Source organism: Amblyomma maculatum, chromosome 1 (genome assembly GCF_055883805.1).
Source record: "Amblyomma maculatum isolate TAMU_Amacu chromosome 1, ASM5588380v1, whole genome shotgun sequence".
NCBI classification, from domain to species: domain Eukaryota; kingdom Metazoa; phylum Arthropoda; class Arachnida; order Ixodida; family Ixodidae; genus Amblyomma; species Amblyomma maculatum.
In genome coordinates, this window is record NC_139344.1 from 374,859,522 (window position 1) to 374,887,513 (window position 27,992).

Sequence of the window (27,992 nt, forward strand, 5' to 3'; positions counted from 1 at the left end):
CCCCAGACGTCTAGTTAAGCCGATTTCGAGAACAATTCCTGCGAGAACCAACATATAGCACTGCCACACTTCTAGAAGGTCGTTTGTATGTAGAATTCGGCAGCATCACATGCAGTCGTTAACGAGGGAATGTTTACGATGTTTCCCCCCTCTATTCGTCATATCTGAATTTCTCTGTCTACATGCAGGGAATGGTGTTGTGTTCTTCCCCGAACATTGACTTGGCATTTGAGACCATAGCGCTCGTCTTGTGTCCATTTCTCTGGTCCCTTGCTTTTTGTGCTATTTGCATCATGTGTTATTCCTGTCTACTGAACAATGAAACATGGCAAGGCGCCCGCGGAAAAACTCTAAGTGTGCACTTAACTCTGCTCAGGTGCCCCATGACGTCCATAACATCAGCGGCGGCGGTCTGCATGGTAACTGCTTTGGTATGCCGCTAGAAAAGGAAGACTAAAATGCGTTTCTCACTTGCCCGGCGTGGTAAAGTTCGTTAAAGCGCTTGGCTGGTGATCAGAAGGAAAGGAGTTTGATTCCCGCTGAAGCATGATTGTTTTCCTAAAGGTTAAATGGTGCCGATACACTACAGCGCAGCAAAAGACGAGGACACAAGAGACGAGAGACGAACACCACGAACGCTTGCGAGCGCTTTCACTCCCACCTTCATCCCTTCCCGTAAGGGAAGGGATGAAGGTGGGAGTGAAAGTGGAGCGAAAGGGGAGCCGTAGTGGAGGGCTACGGAGTAATTTCGACCACCTGGGGATCTTTAACGTGCGCTGACATCGCACAGCACACGGAGGCCACTTCGTTTCGCCTGCATCGAAACGCAGCCGCCGTGGTCGGGTTTGAACCCGGGAACTCCGGACAGTAGTCGGGCGTCTTACCACTGCACCACCCCGCTGCGCTTCTTCGTAAATTGTGTTTACGTTTACAGGAAAGCGTGCCACGGTCTGTGGCGATTGGTTAAAAACGCACACTGTTAACGTTAGGTTGAGTACTTTGTTTCAGGAGGCACGTTGGCTTCGAGCGAAGTAGGGGGCTGGTGTATGTGCCCGACAGTGATGCATCTGGAGGTGCACAACCCCCCCCCCCCCCCCCCCCCCCCCCCCCCCCTTCGCTTAAAGACTGCACTAACACGCTCTTTATGGTGCTCGTGCCAGACAGCCCACCGTTGTCCGACACAAAATGAGTGCCGCTTTCTTCACGGGATTCGAAAATTGAGGCAGGCAGGCTTGTACCAAGGGAATTGTACATGAAGGTCAATGTGTCTCGGATTTTTTCCAGGTCATGAAGATAGCAGAAACGCTTTGTCAAGAAATAAAAAACAAAACTTAGAAGTGTTTGTTTTAGGATATTCGCAAGTGTAATGAATCCCGTATTCACGAAAGAAATAGTTCACTCGTTTATCCAGAGTATTCCGTAAATGCGTGGGGGTTAAAAGCGCTGCAGCTTTTCCGGAGCTGTGCTTGAATTATATCTCAGTGCAACGAAATGCTACAAGGGATGCGGTGCTTTTACAAATGTGTTGCTCTAAAGAGCTGACGAGCCATCCACACAACTCAGATGCCAGCAATCAGCTGTTCACAACATCCATTGCACTCAACAAGGATGTGGGATTTGCAGCTGTAGAGGCCGCCTTCATACCATCCATTTCAGAGCAGTTGAGTTCTGGAACGCATTGTAGTGAAATAATGAATATCTTCAAAAAAATTCCTTCCTGTACTAGTCACTCTGTTTATTTCGTTTGGAGAACACTCGTCGTGAACCCCTAATGTTTGCTAATGTTATATAATTGACCTTACATTAGTGCTGCTTCTCAAGAATAGTTCTACTCTAAGCTTATGACAATCTGTTCCTATGCATTAGTAGCACTCTTGATCGTTACCAACTTCTGTAAAAACCTATCGAATATAATAAAGACGATAAAGCTAGACAAGTAGAAAAGTCAGATGAACAGTTCATAACGCAGACAGTTCAGGAAACACAGTTGTTCGATGCCTACGTTTGCTGCCATGCTTTCGAAGGAAAACATGCACTTGGCATAGTAAAGTATGCGAAACACTTTATGGTGAATACAGAAAAATTCAGAGCTGCACGATGCAGCTTACGTAACATGCTGCTTAACAGCTCAGGGCGCCATTAGAAGGCAATATAGTTTTTACTGCTGAAATCAGTTGCAAAAATCTGTGATCAAGCACAGAAGTCGGAGTAGATGATCCGATGTTGTGAGGACAGTGAAGAATCGTTTGGTTGAACTGTTTCATCTGTTTGGCTCAACTCGTGCTGAGCCTGTGGGATTTGCAGCTGTAGAGGCCGCCCTCATACCATTAATTTCAGAGCAGTTGAGTTCTGGCACGCATTGTAGTGAAATAATGAATGTCTTCAAAGAAATGCCTTCCTGTACGCGTCACTCTGTTCAATTCGTTTGGAGAGCACTCGTCGTGAACCCCTAATGTTTGCTAATGTTATATAATTGACCTTCTTACATTAGTGCTGCTTCTTAAGAATAGTTGTACTGTAAGCTTATGACAATCTGTTCCTGTGCATTAGTAGCACACTTGATTAAAGCCCGAAAGAGCGAGATGTTTAAAAGTGAAGCAAGCTAGGGAAATATTCACTCTTTTGCGGGCAAGCGTAGCTAGGCGTACAAGATGCTGCCACCAGCCCAAGCGTGTATCGTGTGTATAAGTACATCGTGTAGGGAACCGTCAATGCAGCTGAGGGTTCATGTAAAAGAAGCAGTTCAGGCAGAAAGAAAAAATACAAGGTAAAAAAGCGCAGTAACAGAATGGGGACAAAAACGTCTAAATACACACAAACACTGTAGACGAAGCAAGTTCAGTCGAAGAACAAGCACTTCTTGCTGGGATTCATACTGTCATTGAGGTTGCAGTGAAATGTTGCGGCGAACGTGTGCGAGTGGCGTAGAGGTACATTGCACTCGTCGCCATTGCTATTGGTGGCGCACGTCATGAGGCAGTACGTCATAAAGAACACCTGGTCGTCGGTGTAACCTTCGAGACCCTGCAGCTCTAACACGTCCACGATGTTTTCGACCTTAATTGCCTTTCGGTACGCCAGGTAGGTAGCGTGTAAGGCCGGCATCCGCGAAGAAATGGGGTTGAGTGCGTGCGACTTAGATGAATCTGGAGGTGAGAGTCCGCTAGCAGTGGCGTCTGTGTGACACTTGACGCGTTCCTCATATTGTTCGTGTCCTACAATCCACCAAGGCTCCTCCACGCCTTCCTCATTGAAAAGAATGCCGCGTTCATCGAACGATTGAGCCATTGAGGCGGCAAGACTTGCGCCCAGGGAGCCGTACAAGATGGCAAACGTGCCGTCATCGTACAGCATCGGTGGTTCCAGAGCCCCAACATCCATGGACACGCTATTGTAGTAGTAGCTGTAGATGCTGGTAACGCTACCTCCACCCAGACGCTTCCTGAAGATGCGGACGTAATCATCCCGAGCCAATGTCTTCCGGAACGCCTTGGCCACATTAACGAAGTTGTCCATGAAGGAGTTTCCGATCTGTGGAAAGTTCTTATACAGCGAGGCAAGGCTGTAGTTTGAAAAGAAACGATCGTCTGGCAGTACGCTCTCCCAAATTCCGTCCAGCTTGTCGTAGGCATGTTTATTGACCACGTCATCGATCCACGAGGATTTTTTGAAACTAAGCTTCATATGCTCCTTCAAACTTTTGAAAATCTCAGATACATTTTCGCGGATTTCCTTGCTGAAGCGCTTGTAAATGTGTCTTGCTGACACTGCAAGACCGAACATGCTTTCGACATGCGAAAAGCAAGTTCTCTCCCTGAAGGTGTGAAGTGCCCTTGCGTCGGCTTTTAGCCGTATCTCAGGCTTCCCAATGACAGTCCATAGGTACTTACGAATGAACAGACAGGAAAGTGCACTTCGAAATGATGCTCCCGGAATCTTTTCTAGCAAGCCGTCTAGGTAGCCAAGTATACCAGGGTGCTGTATAATGACAATATCATCTAGACTCCAGGTGAACTCAGGCTTATAAACGGCGTTCAGGTATTGCAACCACTGACCCCTCCAAGACGCCGTGAACTGCTGGTCGATGTCCTTCAGCGTCCGCTTTACCTCCTCCTCCCTGGCGTCTAATATGGACACCGGAGACCCGGTGATGATGGCTTGAAGGTGTTGCTTCAGCTCCAGTAGGCCGCCAGGCGGAGACACTCCCAGGTAGTCGCAGTGCTCCTTGACAAGTGCCGCGAACTGCTCGTCCGTCATGTCATCCCACTTGTACCAATCGCCGCGGCTGAAGAACAGCGACTTTGGTCTGCCCATGTAACCAGGCATGGCGCGCACTTTGATTAACATGTTGATGTTCCAGTTGACTGTCATATTCAGCAGGATCAGCAATGTGTCTTTGACGAGCTGGCCGGTCTCTGACCATTGTTCGGGCCACATGAGGCCTAGGCCAACTTTGAAGCTCTTGAATTTCTCGATTTCACTTTTAAGCAGACCATCGGAGCGGTTGGCCATACAACTTTGAAAGTACAGCGGCGCGAGCTTGACCGGAGAATCGGCAGGATCTCCCTCGAGTTCCTGAATGGCGATTCTTAGAGACTTGGCATAGATTCGCTCTATCATGGAACGTTCTGTTCCCACGGGTTTCCAAGAACCGCATACGAAGCTGTAGAAGTTGGTGCACGGCTTGACCGAAGTGTTCATGGCGCTCGTCAACTCTTTGGCATGCATTATGCACGCAGGCTTCGAACATATTCCTGTTTTATGGGCGGATAATACAATCACCATAACTATTGAAAAGCAAGCGACCACAAATACCGCTGCGAAGATGAAGGCAATGATGGTCACCAAGTTGCGTCGCGAGCGGGCCGCGTGTGCTGATTTCGAGAAACCCTGGAAGTGAGAGAAAACTGCACTGAGACACGGGACATACAGATATTACGGAGCTTCTTACTTTACCAGCTATGGCTACGGAATTTACGGAATCAAAAACATGTGCAACAAATCTGTTCTAAATCCCATCTCTATTCTTCCTCTACCGGATTTATCTACCTCCTTTCTCGAATCTTTGAGCTCATATTACTTATTGGAGAAATTTCACGCTATTGCTAGTCGATTTGTAATCTGCCTCCTCTCACTTCTCATCTCTTATAGTCTCCTATAGGCCTGGAGGGGCTCACACACTATCATACATACAGTCGCCCTCTACTATGTGCATCCAATCAAAACATTTTTCATATATGAAAACATTTCGAGTCAATTCTTTTGCGTCATTCGGTTATTCCATTAGCAACCGTAACAGCCCTCACAATGATCACAGTGTTGTCTGTAACAGACTAGAAATAAGGACGTCATTCATTTTTCTAACGACCCAGAGGACTGGAAAGTTCGTTGGTTTGTGGTGTTTAACTTCCCAAAGCGACTCAGGCAATGAGAGACGCCGTAGTGGAGGGCTCCGAAAATTTCGACCACCTGAGGTTCTTTAACGTGTACTAATATCGCACAGCACACGGGCGCCTTGCCTTTCGCCTCTATTGAAAAGCGGCCACCGAAGCCGGGATTCGATCCCGCATCTGTGGGCACAGTAGTCGAGCGCCCTTCGCACTGTGCCACCCCGGTGGGGGAGGCGGAGGTCGGTCCAGCGCTAAAACAACCATAGCTTTTTTTTTCCAAAGCCTTTTATAGCCTAAAACCATTTAATGCGCAATCACTTTCAGCGAGGTTAAACGTAAAATTATCACGTCAGGGTCGAAATATATAATTTTCTTTCCACAATCGCAAACTTTCAAACCGCAGGTTCTCACAGTAACGAACAAGGCTGTCATAGGAACGTCGACCTGCATGCCACCGCTCGTTTCCTACACTTCATGGCACAGTAATAAGTCAGTTGCTGAAGACAAATCCTGTAGCGCTTTATCTGTAATTTCGCCGTGCCTCGTAACGACATATTTGCAAAATGCACTCAGCCGAGTGCAGAGAACGTTATAATCGCACTACTCGTTGCAAAGAGATTTTTTGTCTTTCCTTTCAAATCGTTACTCGCTTCGATGCTTCCTGAATTATCACCAACCCGTTTTGCAATAAACAAGAGAATAAGGACCATTCTCCCAAGCTGCTGTCCTGCTCTCCTGTGCTATGGAAGCACGTTTCATTTTTCTCTTCCAGCCATTGTCAACTTTTTGCTGTGCAGACGCCAGATACAAGGGTAATCTGTTACTGTTAAGTTTTTTTTTTCTTTTTGCTTTTACCACTGTATCTGGTAAAATGCGTTGCGGGGCTGATTGCGTCTCTTGCGCTTTATATATATATATATATATATATATATATATATATATATATATATATATATATATATATATATATATAAAGTTTACCCCTGTATCTACCGGGGCTAAGAAATGAATGAAACATTTGAAATAGGCCATAGAAACCCTTTGTGTACAGCTGAAAGCCATCTGGCACACCACAGGCAATATTTTTGTTTAGTAAATAACTAATTAGTAATTAAGATCAATTTTTTTTTTCTAATTTACTTAGGACTGCCTTTAGACAATAAATGTGATTTGCAAAGTTCGAGAGCACCTTCTGAAACTCGCATTCCATTTAGTTTTGGCAGAGAAACTCTTCGGTGTAAGGTGTTTCCAAGCTGTAAATAAAGCCCGCGGCATATAAAACTATTGCGTGACTAACGCATATTATTCGTGCGCCACGCTTGCGGTGCTCTCAGTCGTGGCTTGAGTGAACGAAATTAGTTGCGGCCGTGACTCGACAACGCTGTCCCAGCGATAGGGTGATATATTGATGATGGTCGCAGCCAGTGCGATGAGCTCGCTGCGACTTACGCCATCACGTGCGCCGACTGCCTGATGCGGACGAATAAATCATCGCAGATATCTCGGCCTGCCACTGAACGGGGTCGTGGAGCCAAGACCTTAGCTGATTTTGTTTACTGAAATCCAGGTTGAGAGCAGCCCATTCGTTGCACACGAATGCGCCAGTCGCGTGATACCTTCTTGTTTTTTTAAATTTCGCAGGCTTTCTTTAGAGCTTGAGATAACGATACACGTAAGGCTTTCTTTATCGGAAATAAATGGAATGGAGATTTTAGAAGATGCTCTCCTACTTTGCAAATCCATTAATTATCTAAAGGCAATAGTTTGTAATCTAGAAATATCTTATTTAAAATTAGGTAATTGCAAAACAAAAATATTATCACTGGTACACCAGATGGCTGGCAGCTGTGTACAAGTGGTTTCTCTAGCCTACCTCAAATTTTTCATTTTTTTTATCCCTTGCTAATATTAGCTTGGACACCCTGTATACCCATGTGACTATTGTGTACCGTACGCTGCTGTAAGTAAATTTAATTTTCAGTTTACGGTTGATGGGTCCCCCAGAAACGCGCTTGTGTTTCTCTCCTACCTATAAGAACACGCAGAATGAGCCAAGATATCACGCATGGTGTCAGCAGAAGGCAACATATAAGCAGTCTAATCCTGAAAATTAGAGTTCACACAGTGGGGGCCACAATGGCTGCTCGAGGTTTTTACCTAGCCTGCAGAAGTTAATGGGGTGTAAGAGACGGACGGCACAAACGCGGTAATATTTGGCGCAACAAACTGCATGCCACGTGCACGCTCTTCTATTAAATATTATATGCTACTTATCATAAACGCATGCGTAAAGACGCTCGCTACCGAACGACCATTTCGTGTGCGTGTGCTGACTCTCGCAGCGAATACGTGCAAACTATCAAACTCCGCTTTCCTCAGTTAATGTGTCCTAGCGATTGCTATCGTGCATTGTTCTTAGGATTTCCTCAAGCGGGAATTTCGTCAATTCGCGCTGCATCAGGCGAGAATTCTTCCATCTTTCCCTTTCGCTTAGCTGACGAAAGTAAACGAAGCAAGCTTCAAGTCAATAGCTTACCGACATGACATCAGGTGACAGAACGACATCCTGGGCCTTGACGGGTTCGGGAGTCTGTAACGATAAATGCCGAAGCGTTAACGTTGGTTATAGTTATTTCTCATTCGAGAACTTTCTCTGGTGCAGCGTTGATGACGTGACGCACAGAGAAAGTAACGCATCTTCTCGATGAACAGTTATTTGTGCTGCCGTGAAGCGATACTTGTTACCTCCTGCGTTTAAGGCCGACTGCGCGCTGTGTTATACCGCACCTCGATTAATCCAGACGCGACTGGATTGGCTTGGAGAAACCATAAAGTGGAACTCCTTTATTGATATTCTAAATGCCTGCCTTCCTTTTGTGCTGCGTATTTCAAAAGCACGATGGAGTTTATGAGCTGAGCGTGGCCGCAGCAGGTAGCATTGTATCTTTCGGCGCCGCCAAGCGTTGTAATAGCTACCGTCGCCTTTGTGGGTATCAAATGGTTTTGTTGGTTTAGCGTCCGCTTAACGTCTCAAAGCGACGGAGGCTACTAGTTAGATCGCAGCAAAGGGTTCTACAAATTTAGACCACCAGGGTTCTTTAATGTGCACTGACATCGCACAGCACACGAACGCCTTTCGATCTCACCTCCATCGAAACGTATACCCACCGCTGCCGGAATTCGACCCCGCGACCTTGAGTTCAGCACTCGAGTGCCTAACAACATGCGCTACCGCGGCGAGGCGATGGTTAACTATTTATAGGAAAGAGTTCTCCCAATAATTAAGCAACTTTCAGCTGGACCAGCCACCCTTCTTTCATCGATGCCATTATTCTGGACAGTCATTATACCTTTCTTCAAAACAGACTATTCTGCCATCGAAGTGGGAGATGCCGTAAATACTAACATAAAATAACGCATAAATAAGTATGCTATGGGACGGCGAATATGCGCAAAGCGTGTAAAAAACTGACGGGCGGTGGAAATGAAACCACAAATATGGAAGCTAAGCGGAGGAAATTCAGGCCAGAACAGGGACGGAAAATGTAATATTTTGGTGACAATACTATTGAGGTCGACGTGAATGCGTTAGAAAGTGGGCTCTGATTTTGAGAGGGTATTATACTTTGCCTATAGCGAGCCTGCACTGGCTAGGCGGCGCCGCAGCGCGCCTAAAAATGTTTCTGTTAGCCGCTTGGCTGACGATAAACGACCGAGCATATTCATCACTGTTAGGATACGCATGTGACAGATAAAGTCCTTGTCTAGGCGCTCTCGATGTAGCCCAGTTATCTGACACGCCATGCAAAGCTTCGACAGGGCGTGCAATCTGATCCCTGCAGGCTCCTGCAGGTGGCGTGAAAACGCCCTAAGAAAGCGCCCTAAATGTATTTGCTGTTCTCGCTGAGACACGTGGAATGGCGCGGCGATCGACACAGCAAACTTCACTGCGGGCTGCCTATACTCTTCTATTCTGTTAGCAATACTGCGCCAGGTTTCAGCCCGTCGCGTAGTTAAGGGAAAGGCCACGTTTGACCTTGAGCCGCAGCCCAGCCGGATACGGCTTTAACCAGCCGTATGAATGTGCATTAGTGGCCTATAGAGGCAACGTTAATGGTAGGGTCCTAGCAGGGTGATTCTGACACAACCGTGCCATGTGAAACGAGAGACCCAAGTTGGCAGCTGCTGTCAGGGGACCACGGACACGGAAGGCAAAGAAAAGACTAGTCGTTCATTTGTGTGCCATGTCTTTTTACTCATAGCTAAACATCTCAAGCTACGCAATGAAGTACACTATACATGATAAACCATAAGCGCAGGCATGGAGGTATTGCTAACGCAATTCAATCCGGTTTAACCAGAGCTAAACCGCCAATATGTTTGTGTGGCAATAGAAGGAGATTGATATTTTGCCACATTTTTTGAAAATATTATCGAAATGTCTCCAAAATATAATACTCGAAGGTCGCTTTTTTTTTTTTTTTTTTTTTGTAATCTTTATGGTGGCTGCTCAAGGGATCTGAATTTTCTGCATCTGTCTGTTTTGAGTTTAGTTGGCAAACCATATAAACCTTTCCAGTCGCCGCCGTAAAGCAAAAAGTTGGGTAAAGGTCCCTGCAAGGAGTTCTGCCAAGATTAGTCCCCTATGTACACTGCGTACTGCTTGCTTGTCTTGTGCATTGTCGGCTATTGTCTATAATGGTAAGAGACAGCTGGCTTCGGCAACATATCGTCTTTTTGTTCAAATTTAGGAAGCCTTTGTCATGCCCAGAGGAGTTAGCCGGTTCCCGATATGGACGATGTGAACACCTGCTAGCCCTCTCGCTACGGGTTCCGCCAAGGATAATAGGATGCTCAATAATGTACGCGGAACATTGTGATGGAGATACGATCGCCCTGGAGGACATGCCTATGTGCCTGAACGGCGGATAAACAAAGTGTCAGATGTGTTCCGCTTGTGTACCTACGGTCTCAGTGGGAGTCTGTTTAACGGGATCGGCTGCATGAAACTTTGATTACAAAAGACTTCCAGCTGTAAAGAAACAAATAGTCAAACATTCCAAAATCCGCAATTCCTCGTTGTGATTATCAATTAGCATCCTGTCAACGCATTATCAACGTGCGTGTCAAGTCCACCATGCTGGAAACTTAAGCGCCCAGTGCCGTCATCTTCCGAAAAATCCGCCCATGACATCTACCAGGATTATCTTTAATAGAAGGGTAGCAATGCAAGAACGAGGAAGAAGAAGTAAATATGTGTAAGTAAAGCAGGCTACTGGGAAAATCGATATGAATTTATTGAAGCTAGGGGAAGCCATTCAGGTGTTTGCAAGCCACGAGTGCAGCAATGCAAACAGATTGAACAGTTTCCATCGGTGATGCTCACCTTGGCCTCTCCATTGTCCGCACCAGGAGAATCCGTGGGATCTTTTCGCTTGTCATGCTTGTGGCGATGCTTGCGCTGGTCCGTGAGCCACTGCGTTCAAGCAAAAGTAATTTAAGAAAGCAGGATTCATTTTAGTGAGCTTTAATGGAAACAGGACAAGTAATGCTCTTAAAAATAGCCGCGCTAAATTTTCGCCCAGCCAAAAGAGTGAGGGGGGCGGGTTCTGCGTTTCTTAGATGAACTGCTGCTCAAATTTGGTTCAATAATGCATGTTACAACCGTTGGTTGAGATCGCGGATGCGCGCAATTTACGCACGAATTTATCGCGTGCCTGGAATTTATTTGTGCGGACCGAGTGGGCTACTGTTAGGCCTCATCGGGCCACAGCGTTATTGGATTATTCCTCATAAAGAAATCCATATTCAGGCATTTTCATTCCTCTCTTCTATTTTAGCTCTTTTGGCTCAAACATGCAGCAATCAGCTTTTCTGTACTTTTCTCCCCCTACATATCAGTAATGACTTGTCCCCGCAACATGCGAGTGTCCAAATCTTCTAGTCATTTATTCCTCATAATACAGATCCGCGATCACTGCTTGGCTTATGTTTAATCACCTACAGCTCTCTACTTGTCCTAAGAGGACACTGAAGATAACTCGATGTAACTGTTTTAAGTAAACAATTGATGGGATGAAATTCTTAACACTTTCACCGAGTAATCATGGTTACCATTTGGAATTGAGTAGCTGTACAGGACATGTAGTGAGAAGAGAGTATAACCGATGGTCGCTTAGGGTAACAAACTGGATTCCAAGGGAAGGAAAGCATAGCAGGGGGCGGCAGAAAGTTAGGTGGGCGGATGCGGTTAAGAAGTTTACAGGGGTCAAGTGGATGCAGCTAGCAGAGAACCGGGTTAATTGGAGAAATATGGGAAAGGCCTTCGCCCTGCAGTGCGTATAGTCAGGCTGATGATGATGATGATGATGATGAGCTGTACAGGCTGGCCTCCGATTTTATCTTTGAAAAACTGGCATCGACGCATGCATTTAAGTTACAAAAGTGGCCACTGGTTGCACTCCTGTATTTTTCTTTGGTTTTCTCTAGCATACAAACGCTGCATTTTTGGGTTAGATTGCACTATGTGATTCGAACAAGGTACTATATCGGTACAGACATACTTCAAAGTAATTATCCTCTGCGTATACCTTTATATTGATCCTCGTTCCTCAGACTGTCAAGTATTACTTTAGGTTGTCAGTTAAATTATAACCGGATTGCATCAACCTGTGACGAAGCCAATACTTACCTCCGTAGCTCCATAATCCCGATGATAAATTTCGGTGATTCCTCAATGACCAGAAGGAGCATCAATATTAAAATAATTTGCAACTAGGTTTCAAAAATCCCGCATTATCATGAAACGCTGTTTCGAACTGCATGGATGTTATTTGCATAAGAGGTGAATAAATGTGCACCCGGCGTAATTATTTCCATTGTTCAGTCCACATTTAATTACAGCTCTCACAATTAGAGGCAGCCTGAGCGCTTAGCTGTCTAAATTACGGTATCCTAGAACTTCGCAAAAGATAGAGCCAAGACCCATTATCGGACAATACTTTGCTGAATGGCAATTGCCGACACAGCTTTCATTCCAAATAAGTTTTTTTTTTTTAACTTTCGTAAGATCGGCGCATGCAGCAGTGCCGTCGGCCGATTTTTATCAGTGCAACTTGTACAAGTTAAGCCATCGAAGTCTCCTAGGTAGTGACTGAACGACCTAAGCGTTAGGATACCGACGCTGAACTGGCTGTATTAGGAAACAACGTCTAAAGCCCTGACAAATGCGCTTCTGTCCCCGTCTCCCGTAGCAAGTACCTTTGGACCGATCAAGTGAGATTTTTGGTGCTTGGCTCGCCTGGGCGATAAAGCCGCTGCAGGACCTCCTTGCAGGACCTCCAACGACGCAAGCTTTGGGCGGGATGCAGGAGGTCCGCTTGATACTGGCCCCACGTCAGCTGACGCGGGCGGGTCTCTGGTCATGGTGCCCGGGCTCAGTTTGAAGCCTGAGAGAGACGACTGCCGCTGGCGTTGCTGCTGTTACCAGGGCCGGAGACGGAAGGCTGTTCAAAACAGAGCTGCCGATTGAGTGCGGGTCCCAAAAGCCACCTACTGTCGGGAAAGCAAGGCTATTTCTCGAATCTCGGCTCGAGCACGTCTCGCGAGCACGGCAAAGGAAAGGGCAGCCCGCACACCTCAGCTTCTTCTGCCTCTATTTACAGCGCTTACGCAACACCGGCACTCAGAGAGCAGAATGTATCGAGACTCAGTGGCTTTAGGGTTTCGCACCTGTCGAACGCCGCTGCTACTAAATCACATATTACAATCTTGTTTATTCATTCCCCGTGCGTCTTGCGCCGGCGTTTGCAGAAAGAGCTACATATGAACGCAAAATTCTTCTCCGCGGCGATTCTGTGAAACAATGTCATGAAACTATTTCTTGCTCAACTTTAGTATTCGAGCCGGCCAGTAGAGAAGTGACTATGAAACTGTATGCTATACTAACGATAAAATCTGCGCTACACTGAAATATTCTGTGGATACAAAAGAGCTTAAGTTAATTCGCGACATCCTTTCGTGTACTTTGTGCAAGAATGCTACACTGGCGAGTACCAGAAAGGTGCCTTATTTGAGTTTCAAGGGCACTCCTAATGTATATAATTGACACTGACACAGATCACAAGCATCAATTGAACATGTCAGTCGCTGACTTGCTAACTACGACTAACAAAAACAGGCGTTTCGTTTCCCCATTCAGGGTATGGGTCGGCTTTTTATCGCCGATTGGTCTGTTTATAAATAGCCTTTTCATGGCATTTGCTTTTTCTTTTTTTTTTTTGTTTCATAAGGAAGGAAATCCGCTCCCGCTTTCGGAAGAGTGCACGTGGTGTCTCGAGCCAATACAAGCAACGTTTGCAGCCGTTTCGAGTTTTTGAGTCACCGCAAGATAGTGAAACGTTTCTCGTACATGGTGAGAGATTAGATTATAAGAAAATTAAACATACAGCAGGCGGTGGTATCAATTTTAGTTGGTGGGCATTAGCTCGGAACGTTTTTGGGCATTAGCTCGGAAGCCATTGGTGGCAGGCGACGGGTGCCTTTTTCCGTTAGTGGACGTCGTCAGGCTCATGATGATGATGATGATGATATCAAAGGTTTGCTGTTCTGTAACTTGAGGCTACTGACATAGACATCGGTCCCACCTAAACGCTATCATAGTAACAGCTTGAGGGGCTAGTTGGTGCTGCATAATATCCAGAAATGTGGCGCAACAAACACAAACACAAGCGAAGAGACACAACACACGCGCACACTTGCAAACCCATGACGGCAAGAAGTGACAAGAGGGACTCCTCCTCGCCTTCTCTTTCTTAGTTTTCATGCTTCTGGTATTTATTGCGAACAATGCAATAAACCTTCAGTTGTTAGTGTGCGCGTGTGTTGTGTCTCTTCGCTTGTGTTTGTGTTTGTTGCGCCACATTTCTGGGTATTACGCTATCATAGCCATGACAAAAAGAAAGACGAGAGCATTTCGTTTTGACACATTCCGGTAAAATACTGATGTTGTCACAAATAATTAGAGTGGCAGCTCCGCCGCGCTGGTGCAGTGGTTAGGGCGCTCCACTGCTGTGCCCGAGGATGAGGGGTCAAATCCCGGCCTCGGCGGCCGCGTTTTTATGGAGGCGTAAAACAAGGCGCCCCCCGTATTCTGTGCGATGTCAGTACACGTTAAAGAGCCCCATGTAGTCGAAATATCCGGAAACCTCCAGTACGGCGTCTCTCATAGCCTGAGTCGTTTTGTGAACTTAAACCTTATAAACCGAGCCAAACCTAATGCGAGGGGCAGTAGCTCAGAACAACCAGTTTTCTCACCGGCAACGCGAAGAACGATATAACGGAAACATTAAAAGAAATGAAACTGGAAAAAGCAGTTGAAGAGGATCAATTATCTTCAGATCGGTTGAAGGACGATCGGGAATATCGTGGCAGAAGAACTGACTGCCCTTTATAAGCAACACCTCATGGTCCCGCAATTTAGGGATGTTAGAAGAGCGCTAACTATACCTAAATCCATACGAACGGAGACGTCAAGGACTTGAAAAATTGCCGACCGATTAGATCCGTCACGGGCGTGGTATATACAATTTACAAAAGTAATCTCTAATAGGGCTACGTTTAACTTCGATGAACCTAAGGACAATGCATGTTTTATCTTACCTATAGGATTTTCTGCTAATGGAGTTATTGTCTTTAGCTGCGTATGGATGCATGTATTGTAAAGTATAATCTGTGCGGACAAGTCCCAATGACTTTATAAATAGCCTTTATATGATTCGTTAAGGCCGTCATGTTTTCTTCCTTTTTTGTTTTGGCCACAAACCTTATCAGACGGTTCGGCTAACAGAGCGAATTGTCGTATTTAGGGTGATGACATTTCTTTAGTTCTTTTCAAAGTGGATCATTAAAATTTGATATTTGCCCTTCTGGCACTTGCATGATGGCTAACCCCCATTTATTGTCTGGATGAGATGTTTAATTACTTGGCTGATGTCTAATTTCCAGAAGATATGACTTTTTAGAGGAGCATAAAAAGCCCCCTTTTGCCTTAATTTGCGATATCTGGTCCGTCCCTGCTATCAGTGCTTCTTCAATCTCGCTATCACCTCCGTTTTCCGGCCTCGATAGTGTTACCTGGCCTGCACACAACTGTCCTTGTCTTGGGATTTCCTTCGATTTTCGCGCTAGTATGATAAGCGTGGTTTTGAGAAAGAAAGATGATAAAATAGACCCTGGAGGGGTGGTCTTTCTTTGGAAATCAAATATTTGGTATTTAATTTTCTTGGAATCCTTGAATTAGATTATGTGGGAAGTTAATCGCAGCTAGGGGGGGGATTAGGTGGATGGATGAGATTGCTAAGTTCGTAGATATTGTTACCGGGAAACGCGTGACCAAAGTGATGTGCTTAAAGACAAAGACGACGAAGCTTCAGAAAGACGACGACGCTGACAGAGTGGATGCTGCACGGCTACTGAAATCTTTGCGTCGAGTCCAGCCCATCGCAGCGCTAGTTACATTAAGTACATCCCCGTAACAACTTGGTGGAAATCGCCGGTTCGACACAATCTGATGCTGGATCTTCGCATTGGCCGTCACCTCGAAACCGTCACGATGACAATCAACGCAGCTCCATCTACCTCCGGTCGTCGTAGCTCACCTCTATGACCCTGACCCACTCTGCGGTACAGATGAGGTCGATGACGAGGACTGGCTTTCGCTTCATGAGCGTGTTAGCCAGCACAACACGTGGGACGCCACGCTGATGCTGGCCAATGTCATCTTCTATCTGACTGGCACGGCACGCGTGTGGTTCGAAACTCATGAAGCAGATATTTCCTCCTGGGAAATTTGCAAACAAAAACTCTGTGACGTGTTCGGAAAACCGGTTGGCCGTCAACTCGCTGCCAAGAGGGACCTTGCCACACGGGCCCAGACATCTACCGAGCCTTACATCACCTATATACAAGACGTTCTGGCCCTCTGTCGAAATTTTGATGAAGACATGACAGAGCCTGATAAGGTGGGGCACATCCTCAAAGGCATAGCCGACGCTGCCTTCAATCTTCTACTCTGTCGGGAATGTGCTACGGTTGACTCCGTTCTGAAGGTTTGTCGAACGTTTCGAGCAGGCCAAACACAGAAGTATAGCCCATCGCTTCGGCCGGCTGCCCAACACCGCCCCTAGCTCCACGTGCGAGGATCTGCCGACCCTGAGGCAGCCTTCCAACACTGAAAACGTGACCCGCATCATGCGTCGTGAACTAGAAGCGCTCGCTCTTCCTGCATCCAACTTGCCCTCCTCGGACAGCAACCTAGCGACGATATCTCTCATTCAAGCCGTCGTCCGTCAAGAGGTTGCCAACTTGGGCGTTCCCTGTAGCCGCACCGTGGAACACCAGAGTTCAAGCCCCGTCCCTCCCATGGTCGCCACCGCTACGGCCCGCAACACCTACACACCACACTACCGATAATGCAATCCTTATGAGTGGCGCACCCCTGACGATAGGCCGATTAGTTTCACGTGCTCGCGTATTGGCCACATCTCTCACCACTGCCGCAGCCTCTGGATGGATGCAGCTTGCATTGGACCGAGATATTTGTAACGATATGGGAGTCAACTTTTCGTGGCATTGTGTGTATTCAGGCTGTTGTCTCCAATGATGATGAAAACGAAGGACACTTTTCTTGCTGCTGCAGGAGAAGAAAGCAGAAATAAAGTTTATTTACAAATATTTTTGCTTGAGAGCAGGAAAGTATAGCTCGCTTTCTTCAATTTCGCTTTAGTGGCAGGGAAGCCTTGTTTCTTTTTCTGGTGGGTTTCGAATGAAGGCCGAATTAAAAAAAATCAGCATAGCTGGCCACTGCATCTGACCACAGCGCCCTATCGGGGACCGGTTTCTTCATGTATTATGCTGCCAGAACTTGACGCTACGCTTAGGATGCCGTCGTCAACCACATCTTCATCTCCTCGCACAAAGTTTCACTTAAGACTCCATATAAGCCTCCTTCGTGAAAGAAGTTCGATACGATTAACGAAGCTAAATGTGGTAAGACATGAGAAGCCAAGCTAAACGGAGTAAAATGCAGCTAAACGATGGCTTACCATTGCTTTTGCCTCTATATCCATGCTCAACCAAGCTAACCTGCTGCTTAATTTTTTTTCTTGAAAATAAATCGTTGCAGTAATTGTCAAAGTATATTATGTCAGGAGGCAATTGCCCTTTGCTGTCCGATGGCCTTAAGTGCATTCCAGCTTTCAACGAGCGTGTTTGCAGAAGCCACCTTCGCAGTTTCAAGACACTCTTTTCAAGCCAACAATGTTAGGAATATGTTTGTTTCTCTGCTCTCTTGTTCACAAAACTGTCAAAAGTAAATAAATTTGTAAGCTTGGAAGCTCTGACTAAACGCTATAAGGTTTCATAATGTCGTGAAGAAACAAAAAACCACGCGTATATTGCTGAGCTCGTGTCGACAGATATGATCCTGAAGCTGATATGATCAGCCGTTTTAAATAAAGAAAGGCAAGGACTTCAAAAAACATTAGCGAGCCAATTTTTTTTAATGCTGATAGACAGCCCTATTCTCGTTGCATTGACTTGCCTTGCCGAACACAAAAATTGTATTTTAGATAGCGAAGCATGTAGTTTTCCCGCCCTGGCTCTTTCGGTAGAAATTACATTTTCTCTTGGCTTTAATGTAGTACGATAGATTTTGACATGAAGATTTTGCATTTTTCTTTCTCGGCAAAATGTTGAGACGATGTATTAAATCTTTCACTTTCGTTACATAACTCCGGCTTGCATTACATAACTTTCTTCAGCAGGCATTTATTTCTAGCCGAACGCAAGGCTTTAAAACGCTGGAAAGAAATCTTAGGGAGGCATCCACATGCTACCATCTGACGTTATTGCCAGAAGGAAACATCTTGCGGAAGCTTCAGAAAAAAATATAAAATAACAACAAAACACCTGTTTCAAAACACGTTTTCTTTAGAAAGTCCTCGACAAGACATATATTATTAAGGTACAGCCGATAAACAGCGCCCAGTGTCGGGGAGACATTGCAAATTGTGTGCAAGAATCGAATACTTCCAACTCTGAATAACAGATATGCAGTATGACACCTGTAGGGATGTCAACGCTACTGGCTGTCATGAATCGCTGAATGAACACCATAGGGTGCTAACAAAAATTTTGCCCGCGCGATTTGCGGAGAAAGAGTCGAGATAAAAGGTGCTTCAAAGGAAGACAGGGGTAGACGTGGAAGAAAGATTTTTGTCTTGATGCGAGCACAACGGAGCGGGCTGTTCAATTCTTGACTTGTATTTTTTTTAACAGTCACAAGGTTAAACTAACAAGGAGCGGAGAAATAATCAATAAAATTAGATTCTGTCGAGGGTATCACGGCTGCTCAGCGGGACTACAGAAACCAGTGTGTCCTTTTATTCACTGTTGGTTCAACGCCGTCTGTGGCGCATGACAGCAGGGGTCCGAAATGAGAACAGAATTCAGGGGTTAATACAAGAAAAATGGGAGCAACTATCAAAGGCAGTATTTTAAAATGAATATGTTGTCATGAGGATATAAACTAGTGGTCGAAAGGTTGTAACTAAAGCTGTAAAGCAGTAAGGTTGTAACCTTACTGAGGGGCACCTAACATTGCTATCGCGGGAGCGCGTCCGTGATTAATTCATTCGGCAGGTGGTCCGACGCGGGTGCCTTCTCCTTCAAATCATCTGCCCTCTTTATCTGCCGACGCGACTTTTGCTACTATTTGCACAACCCTTTATCTGCCGATGCAATCGGTAGCCCTATTTCTTGCAGTTCCTTTCAGATCTTTACCCGCCACGGTGGCTCAGTTGCGAGGGCACTCGGCCACTGAGCCGGAGTATCCAGGTTCGATCCCAACCGAGGAGGCCGTGTTTTGATGGAAGCGAAGTAAAAAAAAAAAAAAAAAAAAAAGGCTGTGTGATGTCAGTGCACGTTAAATATCACCAGGTGGTTGAAATTATTCTGCAGCTGTCTTGTATGGTACCTGTTTCTTTCTTGAAGCGAAATCTACATTACGCTGTCTAAAGCCAAGGTCACCGTGCCGGGCGCAGGCCCCAACTGCGCAAGTGCCCCATCTTCTTCCTCCCGTCTTGGCGTTTTCCAAATCTTAAGGAGGCCAGGGATTGCACCTACTGAAAGATATTTCTAGCTATCGCACGGTATCTAAGGTGTTCGTCTTAAAAATTGAGGCTTTAAGTGATGAATGAATAGCACACAATGGAAGAAGGAATTGAAGTTTAATAGATGAACGTTATCGCCATAACATGGGCAAATATTCTTTTCTTTTCTTCCGGCCTGTCACAGGAAGTAAAGAAGCTAAAACAAAAGTAAAAAAAAAAGAAACGTAGAGATTCTCGGTTAGAAGTGTTCAAAAAAAAAATTAAATTGTGATTGGAGGCAAAGCTAAATGCCAATAGATCCATGATTTAGGCCACAAAAATAACACAATAGAAGGATGCTATACCAGAAGAGAACAGAAGGAACTCTTGAGAGTTCCTTGGACTGCCAGAAGATCAAATCAGTCAATATTGTCGACCATAAACCCTGACTGCTCATTGGAGGGTCAAATTCTAAAGTTAAAGCTCAGCTACTTTGGTCATCTGATGAGAAGAGAGGAGTCGCTGGAGAAAGATTTGATGTTGGGAAAGGTTGAGGGTTGCCGGAGAAGGGGTAGGCAGCGAACGCGATGGTTAGATGGCATCCTCGAGGCACTGCAGATGAAGTTATGTGATGTTAGGAAGATAGTGAGAGACCGGAAAGCGTGGCGTGACATGGTCCATAGGGTCACGAAGAGTCGGACACGACTGAACGCCTGAACTGAACTGATACCAGAAGATCAATAAGGTAAACAATGTAAGTAAAAGAATAAGACAAGTCCACAGCAGAGTGCGGGGCACTCCGTTGCTGGCTCATCTCGCATGCGTATGAGCAGCTCTGCAACTGTGATGGGCCCTCTAATGATGTCACAAGTAGCAGGTAAGCTATAGCGGAAGTACGTACGTACTCCTGTAGGCACGCGCCAAGAGAAAAATTTATCTTGACGCAATCTAGCACGAGCCAGAAAAGCCGGTGCACAGAGAGTTTAGTCTAGTAGAAAGCACAAAGACAAAAAAGATTTAAAAAAAGAAATAGTAAGCTGCTCCATTCCTTGGGGCAGGATCGAGTGCACGAGTGAGAGGGGAGGTGGAGGAGCATGCCTGCTGACAGGGGAAATGGAGCTTTACAAATGAGTGGTCTTTCGCACGCCCCCGGGGTCGGTATCATTTGCTCGTGTCGACAGAGCACGGGTACGACACGGAAACCGAGACGGCTCTGGGGACTCCTATCACTGCGCCCTACTCGCCTCGGGCAAGACAATCCAAGAATAGTGTGAAAGAAGACCAGGCCGAGACGGCAAAGTCGTGACGGCAAGGCAAGGTATGCCGTGTCAGCGTTTTAATCCGATGGTGAACACAGGCGCGCGTGCCGGAGCCGGCGCCGCGGGACGATGATCATGGCATGTACAAATGAAAGGTCATTGTATGTACAAATGAAACTGCACATGGTGGCGGACGCCGTCTATAACAACTCGAATTGTACACTTTGCTGAAGGGTGCAGAGGGACGTCATTTGCTCCACGAAGTTCAGGTCCATCATATGATGCCGTCACTTTCCGCAAACGGTGGCACAAATCAGCGTGAATAGCAAAGTGCAGCCCCTGTGCCAATCAAAGCTTCGATAAAATCCTTCAGCTAAAACGGCAATCATATTGTACGGGCGATGAGGAGGACTTTTTGTCAGTTCTCAAAGTGCAGTTTCATCTCCGGAAACTGCATCGCTTAGTTTTCCGTATGACGGACAGGGAGAGTTGTTGCTGGTCGAAGTGGAGAAACAAAGAGGCGGTATGGGGAGGGAGACCGGCGTCGGGATACATGGGCCCCACTTGGTTCAGACGCGAATACCGGCGGTGGAGAGGATCGTCGAGGTGGGCTGGGAATAGGTTGTCGCTGATCATATGCAGGTATGTCAATTTCGAAGGCGTCGTAACCACGCCCCTCGTTCTGAATGCGTCGATGACAGAAGCGGTATATATATCCTCGAATTTCACAATAGTAACACACTGGGTGAGAGGGGCGCCAAGGGGCGTAATAGGGTGGCGTAGGCTGAGCCGTCGTCAGGGCATTGATGTGGTTGTAGGGCGGTGCTTGTTGGTGTGGGGGAACAAATGGAGGTGGGGACGCAGCGACGTGTGCGTAGGTAGGCGCTGGGCGAGGTGCAGGAGGGTCAGTTGCGACAGGGTGGGCGATAGTGGCCAACTCTTCTTTAATGATGTGGCAGATGCCGGTGTCACTAGAAGAAGGAGAAGAATGATCGCACCCGTGCCGGTAGAAAGGGCTGAGGGCTTGGAGCTCCTCACGGATTATCGCTCGAATCAGGGCTCGTAGATCGAAGTCAGAAGAGGTCGGGCCAGCAGCGAAGCTGGGCTGCAATCGGGAGGACTGCAGCTGTTCGAGACGTTGGCAGGTCGTAATAATGAAACAAAATTTGATGGATTCTGGGAAACTGGGGTGTTATAAGCCATAGAATTGATTCCTATCAAGACATGATGTACGGGTTCAGGTTTCGGCATGGTGGGACTGATACGCCGACAGAGTGCAAGTACGGCCTCTTCGTAAGACGCATATGACTCATCGGGACCTTGAAGGCGGGTAGCAAGCTTGTTCTTGGCGATCTCAGTCCGAACAGCAGCTGGGTCAGCGAAGTACTGTCGGAACTGCTTGCTGCTTGAAGGTGGGCCAGTTAGTGGTGCGAGGCTCGCGGTTGATAAACCAATTCCTGGCGACCTCAATAAGGTAGAAAGAAACGTTGAGGAATTTTAAAGCATCATCCCACCGATTTTACGCACTGCAGCGTTCATAAGTGTCGAGCCAGTCATCCACGTCTTCATCGCGACAACCAGCGAACAGCGGCGGGTCGCGTTGTCATGTGGGCACCATCGGAGGCGGCGGTGTAGCCGAGGAAGAGGATCCGGTCGGATCGGGTCTGCTCTCGGTTGACGTGACGGTGGTAGCTGTTGCCAAACGGTGACCGGAACGTAGCTCCAGCGAGAGGCAGGGCACAAGGCAGCAATGGGATCGAATTTCACATCCACCACTTGTGAAAGAAGGCCAGGTCGAGACGGCAAAGTCGTGACGGGAAGGCAAGGTATGCCATGTCAGCGTTTTAATCCAGACGGTTAACCCAGGCGCGTGCCGGAGCCGGCACCGCGGGACGATGACGATGGTATGTACAAATGAAAGAAGAAGATCATGGTATGTAGAAATGAAAGAAGATTCGTGAAGGGCTCACAATAGAGAGAAAGATAACAAAGAGCGAAGGTATATTATTGCAAGAGAAATTCTTCTCGCATGAGGGCATGGACAGGGGCTGTGTATGTTGCGTGTCATCAGCCTGTGAACAAAGCGTGTCCTCACGAACTGTTAGTCGTCACTTGCACGGGTAATTATTGTACCAGTTCATTAGGGACATATCTAAACAGAAGAAACTATTGAGTGAAACGATTAAATGATTGGTTGATCAAATTAGGCTTTGGATATAGCATGTCCGAAGGAACTGTTGTCAGAGCGTGTCCGCGAGAATAGCCAGGTAAATTGATGAAATTTGGTATCCAAAACCCGATGCCTACTTCAAAATTTGATGGATCACCCCAAAGCTTTGGCTGCCTGAACCCCTAAATTTGAGCTCATCACAATTAGACCAAAATAATGTCTAACCTAATTCGACTATGACCGATGCTGTGGGATCTCCAATCTGGAATAGAAATCCTAAAAAAAAAATTGCCCATTACAGCACCAAAATTTGAACTTCTCACAATTTGACTGGAATTGATGTCTAATCTGATTCTAGTGTGGCCAATTCAGTGGTCACCTCCAAATTAGCATGGGCCACCCCATATATGACCCCTAGATCCTCAAAATTTTACCTCGTTAGAATTCGACTTAAATTGGTGTCTGGCCTTATTTTAGCGTGGTCACTCAGTAGCGACCGACAAATTCAGATGGACCATCCCAAAGTTTGGCTCTTGGAGCTCCTAAATTTAATTTCGTTCGATTTTGACCATTAGAAACAGAGACTAAGAAACGGTACTAAGACACGAAATGCAAAACTTATAGCGAAACTGAACAAGAATCGAACTCTCAATAATTTTGAATTTCCGCATGTGTGTAGGCTTAAGTACACCGTTGTAATTTTTTTTGCTTAACGTTGGTTGGTTGGTTGGTTAGTTCACAGGAAGGGAAAGGCGCAGTATCTGTCACACTTGCTCTGTGGACACCTGAACCGCGCCGTAAGGGAAGGGAGAAAGGTGGGAGAGAAAGTGAAAAGAAAGAAAGGGGAGCCGTAGTGGAGGGCTACGGAGTAATTTCGACCACCTGGGGATCTTTAACAACGTCCTGGATTTGGATTTATGCTACATACTGCTGCACAAGAGAAGGGTGGTACTCTTTCGAAGAGGCAATTAGGTGCTGACTGGTATTATTTTACAAATATGCGCTATAATTTCATTTAAAGTATAAAGGAAGTTAAGAATAGCATAAGAGGAGTAGCTTATGAGAAACAACTTGTTTGATTGCTTTGGTTTATAAGTTTCAACATCCCAAGTGACACTGGCTATTAAAGACGCCGTAGCGAAAGGTGCCAAAATTTCGACCATTTATTTATTTTTTTTTAACGTGCGCTGACATCGCGCTGTGCATGAGCGCCTTTAGTTCCGCTTGTATCGAAATGCGGCCGCCGGGGCCGGGATCAAGGTCGTGTGATAGGAATTAGTAGTCGAGCGCCCTGTATCCTCTGAGCCATCGCGGTAGGGCATGACGTCGTTTAACGTTCGGGAACGTTGTAGTGATCGTTTGGTTGTATATTTAGTCTACTAGCACCTCTGATCGTGTATTTCGATGATTGTACGCATGGCTAGTACCACAAGAAGCGGTCTTCGCGTAAATATTTCGCGCCTTTCCTGTGGGCCCAAACCTGAAAATAGAGCCGGTGGTTTAACATCGGCGCTTGACTTCATTAGTCATGCATGTAGTCTTGCTGGTACGCAACGCGCTGAAAAAATGGGATCCCGTGTTATTCCCCTCGCTGGTAGGAAGATTGTGAAGCCAGTGCTGCGGATCGACGTGTACTATCGAAACGTAAAATTACTGCCATAACATGGAAAAGGTGAGTCCTTTATCAAAATATGAAAACATCAGAACAATTCTTGGCATTTTTAAAAGAAAACCTCAAATAATATTGGAACAATAAAGCCTAATCTCTACAATGTATAGAGAAACGATTTTATTTTCCAGCTTCATTACGGGTTTGCTATATGTATACTCGTACCCAAGGAGCTGACTAAGTGTACCGACAATCAAGTGGGAGGTTTTGTTTTTCTACATAAATTTAGTTTAGCGGGTTCAATGCCTTGAGCATACAAAATAAGATACATTTTCGCGCCTTCTGTTTGAATACAACGTAAGTAGTCTCCACTATACATAGCTCTAAGTCATCGTTTACTCATCACCGAAGGCTGCCGAAAAAAAAAAAAATATTCCCAGAACACTGTGAAATCTAAACTGCAGAAATGCGAAAGCGCTAGTGTTGGTACCACACACAGTGCATCACGTTTGCGCTCATTACCATTGTAAATGCACCGTAAATGCAATCACTGCTATCATCATTCTCATTATCACTAATTGCAGCGTTATTGTCATCGTTACTATCATCCTCACGGTAGACAAGGAGAATTATGATGTGCGTTTCACGATCCCAGGAGTGGCGCAGTCGGTTAAAATGCTCGTATGGGGATCCGAGGATGCAGGTTCGATTCTCGGTGGAGACAGGATTTTTATTCTTGAGATGATGTCATCAGGATGATTGACAGCTAATTGCCCTCCCTATACATCTGTTATTAGCACGTTACACATCAGTGCACAGATCTCGAGCACAACTCTCGCGCACGGTATTTTTTTCCTAAAAAGGCTTTCACCTTACAATTAAAGCAGTCGTCAGAGTGGCAGAAAATATGGCTGTACGCTCCACCTCCTTACTTTTGTCCTTATCGCAGGCACCCGCCTCAGAGAGACATAGGTTTGCTTTAAAAAGGGTATTGTTGGGCTAATTGGTGTTCTGACATAACGAGTATAATATTTAGCGCAAAACGACAGGACGACAGAAAGACAGGACGAACACGGACACTACTGGCAACTGATTTATTGAAGAAGATCTAGGCATATAAATATACAACAGGCATGAGCAGGCGTAATCTAGCAAGGAAATTGGAACGCCACATACAATCAGAGTAGACGCTAGGAAGTCCATCTCAGCATTATACAAAATGAGAGAAGTGTCACTCACACAATTCTGAGCCACTTTCCTGATAAAGTATGCCTCTAAAGCTTCATGCGTAGTTTTTTATAACTCCTATCAAGGATTGATACGCTACAGAAACGTGGCTCACAAATAAAGCAAGTAGTGCAGTGTTTAATGAGGTGCGCGCACTCCTTTTTTTTCCAGTTCTTTTTTTGCATGCTACCTGAGACGTTAGTTCACGCAAAGCTCAGTAAGGCCGACATAGTACACTTTGCCACACAACAGAGAAATGTTGTAGGCGACGTTCGTAGCACAGTGCCCAAAATGCTTTTCATGACTATTCTGATGCCCCGCTTTTTATCTTCGCAATTAATGCGATGGCTCAGCTGAGCAGGTTTCTAGGTGCTAAGACATTACCTGCCTTTCTGTCATCCCGTCGTCTTGCGCTAAATATTATACTCGTGATGACATAGGTTGTTTACGCGGCCCGTGTGGTAAGGTGAGTTCGAAGCCCCTACCTATGTCTTCGTTTTGTTCTTTCTTTGTTTGCTGTCAGTGAAGGGCCTGTAAAATGGTGTTGCAGTTTCATTTTTTGAAACAAAATTGCCGACTGGCCGAGCGCTTGGCTTTAGTATACCGTACATGGTTTCAAGAAGGAATAAAGCATTTTAATTTCGGATTGAAGAAATGTAATGCACATAGTACGGCGCCCATTTCAGTGAAAGGGCCCTAAGCAATGTGCCTGGCTACCGCCCGAATAACGTTTTCAGACCCACTCGACGTGATGAATGTACTACTGATTTCATCCATGCCATAAGATACGAGCTCAATAACAAATGCCATAAAAGTTTGCGAACATATATTTTTGTTTAATTCCAAAATTTATCTTATTGCATCAGGATAGTCGCATATAAGCAGTTTTATTCCGAGATGCTCTGTGTTGCCATTTTCTCTTGAAAAACCGCTCTATGAGGACTGCCTTAATAAATTAGAAATGTCGTGCCTGGGCATCATAATGCACAGATATCTTCTATTTCGGCAAGATTTTTAATTTTTTTTAAATGCATCACTATACCACCGCAACTGCTTGCCTCGGTACCGCTTGCGAAACACTTCATCCGTATTGAATGCACGCAGTCTACTGCCGCGAAAAAATAAAAATTATATTCATAACCGCAACAAGTACCCCTTTTTCTTCTTATAGCCTATTCTTTTTTATCGAAACACGCCATGAGGCGGAGGAGAAAGAGAGGACAGTAAAGGGGCTAATTAAGTTTATTGCTTCCTGAGCACAGCAGCATTAAAGGCTGATCCTATCTACGGGGCGCCTTTTTTTTTTCTTTTTTTTTTTTTGCTCATCCTTGTGTCTACTAGCGCAGAGGTCAAAGTAAGGGAAATACCTGGGAATAAATTATGCCATTTTGCTTCTTTCACGACCTCCGTTCTTTTCTTTTTTTTTTTTTCTGCTCTGTCCGCCAATATTGCTTATCGTCTTCAGGGATGTAGCCAGTAGTGTTTCGAACATTACTGCACTAGTGATTCTATCACTATCTTTTCAAGTGGAATAAAATCGTTCCTCTATTCAACCTACTGAGACCTGTGCCTACCGTGTCCTTGCTTTCCCCTCAAACTGGGAGACCGCCGCTGCGAAAGTTTTGAAATCGGCCGCGCCTTCGAAAGTTCGTGTCTGGAACTGACGTCTGCACATCGACTGAACGCCTTTTATCTTTAGGTTTCCTTTCCGTCAGCGTTCATTACTAGCAGCTGACACTTACTCAAGTCTTTTTCATGACGACCACTCCTAGGCCGAAATGATGGGAGCTGCCTTGTGCCTTCTTGGTAGGGCACGGACTAAGATAAACATGCCGACATTACTAAGCCGGGGGGTTGAGGTTTGATACATCAAAGAAACCTTGCTGTGGAATCAGCCAGATCACGCTCACAGTTGGCCAATGTCCTTACACAGCCAGGCTCCTCACCATGCCGCTGCTTAGGCAATGCCGGTCTGGGCTGTGGAGGCTTCCTACCTCGTGCACATGCGTGAAAGTTGTGTTCTGCTTCGTGGCGTTAGACTGAAGGGTCCCCTGTATCACTGCTGATATTCGCATTGACATTTATCGTCGCCTTTCTATGCTTCATACAGCTGCCTTGCCTAGTCGGGCTGGCTGCTATGTACCCGCTCTTTCAAAGCAGATGTTTCGCGTTTGTGCTTTGTATGCC

General features: G+C 45.9%; 2 protein-coding genes across 9 annotated transcripts in view; one reads left to right on the plus strand and one right to left on the minus strand.

Moving 5' to 3' along the window:
* Positions 1-27,992, plus strand: part of LOC146208277 (uncharacterized) — a 419,325-nt gene that overhangs the window by 303,679 nt on the left and 87,654 nt on the right. The window lies entirely within an intron of this gene.
* Positions 1,721-27,830, minus strand: LOC146208279 (neprilysin-1-like). Its single transcript, XM_084592436.1, has 5 exons — positions 27,735-27,830; positions 12,651-12,895; positions 10,777-10,866; positions 7,927-7,980; positions 1,721-4,890 (listed from the first exon to the last, which is right to left on the minus strand). The coding sequence occupies exons 2-5, from the start codon at positions 12,813-12,815 to the stop codon at positions 2,839-2,841; spliced, it is 2,361 nt and encodes a 786-aa protein (XP_084448562.1). The 5' UTR covers positions 12,816-12,895; positions 27,735-27,830; the 3' UTR covers positions 1,721-2,838.

Coding starts and splice junctions, on each gene's coding strand:
- LOC146208279 (XM_084592436.1), bottom strand. CDS start 12,815: ATGACCAGAGACCCGCCCGCGTCAGCTGACGTGGGGCCAGTATCAAGC. Junction 7,981..10,776: donor CGGACAATGGAGAGGCCAAG/GTGAGCATCACC, acceptor TTATCGTTACAG/ACTCCCGAACCCGTCAAGGC. Junction 4,891..7,926: donor TGTCACCTGATGTCATGTCG/GTAAGCTATTGA, acceptor TCTCACTTCCAG/GGTTTCTCGAAATCAGCACA.